This window comes from Rhincodon typus, chromosome 36 (assembly GCF_021869965.1).
Source record: "Rhincodon typus isolate 14 chromosome 36, sRhiTyp1.1, whole genome shotgun sequence".
Taxonomy (NCBI): domain Eukaryota; kingdom Metazoa; phylum Chordata; class Chondrichthyes; order Orectolobiformes; family Rhincodontidae; genus Rhincodon; species Rhincodon typus.
In genome coordinates this window covers 2,857,799-2,863,798 of record NC_063367.1, presented here as the reverse complement: position 1 = coordinate 2,863,798, position 6,000 = coordinate 2,857,799, and the positions used below count along the sequence as shown (strand labels likewise).

Below are 6,000 nucleotides of genomic sequence, written 5' to 3'. Positions count from 1 at the left end.
ATGGACTGGTTGGACTGAAGGGTCTGTTTCTGTGCTGTATGATTCTAATACTTTATGGCATGAGGTTGTAGCCACTAATTCTCAATCCTTCCTACACTGGTTAGGAAATTGTCCATTCAGTGTCTGTGAAGGTGGTTTTCCCCTCTCCTTTCCAGAAGGGAATTTGCAGAGAGAGAGAGAGAAAGAGAGAGAGTAGCTGGTTGCTTAGAATGTTCTTTTACATCTTTATTCACAGAAGAAAGAGAACAGGAGGAGAAGTGTTTTCTCCCTCAAATGTTGGATGTTTCTTCCGTAATTTCCAGACACAAAACTGTATCAGTTTGCCTAGGAACCAAACAAGAAGTTGTTTCTATGCTGAGTTCTCTTGAAGATGCTACTGATCCAGGTTGAAATAAAACAATCAAATGATTTCTGAAGAAGGGTCTAGGCCCGAAACGTCAGCCTTCCTGCTCCTCTGATGCTGCTTGGCCTGCTGTGTTCATCCAGCTCTACACCTTGTTATCTCGGATGTTCTAGGGAGTCCAGATTCAAATCTTGCCATTGCAAATGGTGAAATGTAAATTAAATAAGTGTCTGGAATTAAGAATCTAATGATGACCAACAAATCATTGTTGATTGTCGGAAAAATACATCTGGTTCATAAACATCCTTCAAGGAACGAAACCTGCCATCCTCACCTGGTTTGACTTACCTATGATTCCAGACCGAAAGCGATGCGGTTGACTTTTAACTGCCCTCTGAAACAGTCTAGCACTCAGTTGTATCAGTCACCATGAATTCTCAACAAAGAAATGAACCGGATGGACCACTTGGTCATCAAGCTAGGCAACAGAAATGACAATGATACAAGCAGCCCTGTCGACCCTGCTAAGTCCTTCAACCGACATCAGGGGGCTCGTGCTAAAATTTGGTGAACTGTCTCTCAAGTCAAGTCTGACATAGTCATATTCATGAAATTACACCTTACAATGCCCCAGACATCACCATCATTATCTCTGGATATGCCCTGTCTCACTGGCAAGACATATCCAGCAGAGGTGGTGGCACAGTGGTATATAAGTCGACAGGGAGTTGCCCTGGGTGTCCTCAACATTGACTCTGGATTCCATGAAGTCTCATGGCATCAGGTCAAACATGGGCAAGGAGACCTCCTGCTGATTACCATGTACCGTACTTCCTCAGCTGATGAATGTGTATTCCTCTATGTTGAGAAGGACTTGGAGGACTATGAGATATAACAGCAGAACTAGGCTATACTGCCCATCGAGTCTGCTCTGCCATGGTTGATTTGTTTCTCAGCCCCATTCTGCTATCTTCTCCCCATAATCTTTGATCTCCTGACTAATCAAGAACATATCTATCTCTGTCTTAAATACACCAAATAACTAGGCTTCCACAGCCTTGTGAGCTTCACAGATTCATCACCCTCTTGCTGAAGAAATTTCTCCTCATCTCAGTTCTAAAGGGTCCATTTGTTTTTTTGGTGTGCCCTTGAGGCCTTAGTCTCTTCTACTAGTGGAAACATCTTCTCCATGTCCACTCTAACCAAGCCTCTAAGTATTGTGTAAGTTTCAAACAGATCCCCCCCACCATCCCTCTAAACTCCACCGATTACAGACCCAGAGTCCTCAACTGCTCCTTATATGCCCATGCCCCGTGAATGAATGAAAAAAATTATGAACAAGCATAGACAGGGTAGATGGGAAGCAACCTTTCTCCTTTGATGGAGATATCAATGACTGGGGCATAGATTTAAGGCAAGGGGCAGCAGTTTTGGAAGAACTCACTGCCTGTAATAGAGGTAGAAGCAGAAACCCACATAGTATTTTAAAAATATTTATATGTGCGCTGTGATACCAAGGCATAGAAGGCTACGGCAAAGTTCTGGAAAATGGGGTTAGATGTTAGGTCCTCGTATTTGACTGTTACAGATATGATGGACTGAAGGGCCTTTTTCTACACTGTTGACCTCTTTGGAAAGAAGAATAAAAAGCAGAATAATATTTAAATGGAGATTGGCTGTCAATTCGGAGGTGCAGAAAGGTAGGTGTTCTACTGCATGAATCTATTTATTTTTATTCATTCACAGAATGAGGGTATTGCTGGCTAGGCCAGCATTTATTGCACATAGGGCAGTTAAGAGTCAATCATGTTTGTGTGGGTCTGAAATCACATGTAGGCCAGACCAGGTAAGGATGGCAAATTTCTTTCCCTAAAGGACATCAGTGAACCAGATGTGTTTTTTCAACAATCGACTATGCTTTCATGGTCCTCATTTGAATCTCAATTACAGATTTTTATTGAATTCAAATTCACCTCCCCTCTAAAAATTACACACGTTGCTTTCTATTACAAGTTACAAAAAAATTAGTATTCACAATAGCAAGTGATTAAGAATGCTCAGAAACAGAAACTGCTGGAAAAGCTCAGCCGGTTTGGCAGCATTTGTAAAGAGAAACTACAGTTAATGTTTCAGGTCCAGTGACCCGTCTTCCTTGTTCTGAAGATACCGCCAGACCTGCTGAGCTTTTCTATAAACTTTGGTTTGAGTTTCTGATTTACAGCATCCGCAGTTCTTTCTGTTGTGATTAAGAAGGCTTACGGAATTCGGCACATAAAGAGATCAGCCATGATCTTCTTTAATGGCAGAGTAGTCTCAAAGGAGCAACTGGCCTACTCCTGCTCCAAACTTTAATGGTTGTATTATCATAAAAACTCTGTTTTTCTACACAGATGCTGCCTGACCTTATGAGTGTTTCCAGCACATTTCTGTTTTTATTTCATTAGGTATCACTGGTTACTGATAATAGTTTCCACATCCCTGTTTTAATTAAGTGAATGCTTAATGTGACAGCCACTGTGTTTTAAAAACAACTAGTGTGCAAAACTCAGATGTTTCTCTGTTTCAATATACTGCATGGATTGAAATAAAAGGAAACATATTTACGCAATTAGTTTATTGGAAATCAGTTTTGTAGAAAAATCAGAACATTTCTGTGATATGCTGGTGCTTATAACTCCTCTTTCCACCTTCCCAGTGTCTTGATAGGCAGTGGGAACATTTTTCTCCAATATAGGTGTCACTCTTTATCACTGATTATATCTGAGTAAAAGCAACTGGGAATGTATATCATAATCATAGTACTTCTCTTGCTTTTCAGTAAAAGTACAATAAATGTTTTTCTTGGCTGATATTTGAAGAAAGTCAACTTTGTACTTTGTAAAGTTCACTTGCGAAACTGATACATAAACACTGTTAGAAAAATACACATCAGGCTATCCAAAAATCATTTGGGCTACAGAAGGCTACGTAGCTTGATGTGAATTAGTTTCACCCATAGCTCTGATTTTCACTGGGGAGGTGTTAAATATATATTACGACTGACTTCATAATCCATGAATTTGGAAAGTGAAAAATTGGCCAGCGTTCTAACAAATGGCTATTCAATGTGCTACTGGAACTGCATGTGTGAATACCAGGTAAGGATAGAACTGTGTTTGGCTTGATGCCCATGCGATGCTCTCACAGAAAGACTGAAAAAAAGTTGCTCAGTTGCACATATCTCACCAAGCAGTGATGCTTTGAGGTGGGGAGGTGAAAATTACAAGCAAAATAAAAATGGGAGAAATCTGGAAACTATTTCATATTAGAATGTACTCAAATTAACATGTTACAGTTATATGATGTGCAACAAGTATAACACATCTAAACACAGCTTGTGTGAAATTTCCCTGCTCCAACACTGAAAGTGAGAATCTAAGAATAGGAACGGAGCAATAGGTTGCATGTATGTTAATGACATGTAAGTGGGTATTAACAAGTCTGAGCTTCAGTTTGTGAAAATGACTAACAGACATTAACTAGCATTATGCTAGTGCTATAAAGTTATTACAATTGACTTTTATGGGGCACAATGGAATATCTTGACACAAGGAAGATAACCTATAATTTCAATATTTCTTTCAGAGTTAAAAAGTAGACCACAGAATTAATTCTAATATCCTTTAATAATGACTCAATCTGAAATAGTAAACATTCTTATGAGATCAATATATTTGGGATTGCAGATTACTGCTAAAACTACTTAATGGTCTGCATTTAAAGCTAAATGGTTTCTGAATAATTATATCTTACCTGTACAAGATCGTTGGTCTGGCAACAATGCATAGCCACTTCGACAGCTGCATTCATAACTGCCATCAGAATTTGTGCAGTAAGTCTCACATCCTCCATTCACAATTGTGCATTCATCGATGTCTGTAACAGTAGGTAACTTGTGAATAAATTGTGCAGTCTAATTCAGGTAGATTACATTTTCAGATCTGAACTGGTAATGCAACCACATGACATTAGGCAAAGTAAGTGAAATAAATTAAAACCTGTAGCATGAAATCTGACACCACCAATGACAAGGAATTTGAAACCAATAACTTTGCAATCCAGAAATGGAACATTCAATGCCAAAGACCTTCAAGTGCTAGCTTGAGTGCAAATCTAATTGTTACAAGGTAGTATACTCATGCACTCATTCTTTTCTTTTGATTTTTTTAATGAAAAAAATCAATAAGGATTTAATTTTTAAAGAAGTGTAGTAAACTTATACACAGCTTCTTCCCTGCTGTTATTAGACTTATGAATAGACCTCTCATATCAGAGTTAATCTTTCTCTGGACCTTCTTTGTAGCTGGAACACTATATTCTGCATTCTGTTCTATTACCTTATGTACTTTGTGTAAGGTATGATTCGTCTGGTTAGCATGCAAAACAATACTTCTTGCTGTATCTCGGTACATGTGACAAAAATAAATCAAATCAAATCAAATTATACAGTAATTTGGTCTTTTTGTTGTAAATTAGATTTTGAGGTTCATATGCATTTTCCACCATTCCCAGGGGAGAAAAAGAATGAAGATTAATTTGATTGCTGTAATGTTTGCCTTTTACATGGTCTTTCTAGGTATTCGTGGGATTGGATTTTCCTGAATTTACTCTGACCTGGAAAGTGAAAAAAATTCACCAATCCCACTGATTCTCTGACTGGATTCCTACATTATGCAGCAGGGGTTAATAGTTCTGTAGTGGGCCCCAGGCATGCTCACTGGATGTGGAAGCCTAGCTTACAGAACACAAGACATAGGAGCATGGCACTGGAGAATAAATGTACTGCCACAACTGATCAGGTCATAGCTGAAACCATAACGATCCAGTTTTGGCTGCTTATTTAAGGATGAATATATTTGCACTGGAACTACTTCAGAGAAGGTGCATTAGCTTTAATCCTAGGATGAAGAGCTTGTCTTTTGAGAAAAGTTGAGTAGGTTGTGATTATACTCAACGAAGATTAGAAGGATGATAGGTGATCCACTGAAACATAACTGATTCTCAACAGGCTTGACACATACTAAGAGATGTTTCTTCTTCTGTGGGAATCTAGAATTAGGAAGTATGTTTAAAGATAAGGGATCTCCCATTTAAAACAGATAAAAGGAGGAATTTATTTCCTCAAGAGAATCATTAGCCTTTGAATTCTCTTTCAGAGAGAGCAGTTGAGGCTGTGTCATTGAAAATATTCAAGGCTGATTTAGACTGCTTTCTCAATGACAAGAGAGTCAAGGGTTATAGAAGACAGCCAAGAAATTGGACTTAAGGCCAGGATAGGATCAACCAAGATCTCTTTGAAATTTAGAGAAGGACGAATGGCTTAATCTGCTTGTATTTCTTATGATTTTATTACCTATAGACTCTACGATCCCAATGCTCTCTTCACTGTCTGCCCATCTTCTTTCCTACATAAACCTGTGCTCATACAAAAACTCCCTACTTTAACTTGCAGCAGGTCTCATTCATCCATCATTTCCATAATTGCAGGCATTTACACACCCTGGTCCAACAAAGCCTCAATTTTAAACTCCTCATCCTTGTTTGAAAATTCTTCCAATGGCCTCATCCTTCCCTAACTTGCAACTTTTTGAAATTTTAAAATGTAGAACTTTTAGAAT

General features: G+C 38.5%; 1 protein-coding gene across 1 annotated transcript in view; it reads right to left on the bottom strand.

Annotated features, from left to right (window-relative positions):
• The window catches only part of LOC109916808 (fibrillin-1-like), a 589,008-nt gene that overhangs the window by 192,831 nt on the left and 390,177 nt on the right, over nt 1-6,000 (bottom strand). Inside the window, exon 27 of the mRNA XM_048617021.1 lies at nt 4,136-4,258. Within this exon, the coding sequence (XP_048472978.1) occupies nt 4,136-4,258 (123 nt within the window). The remainder of the gene's footprint in view (nt 1-4,135; nt 4,259-6,000) is intronic.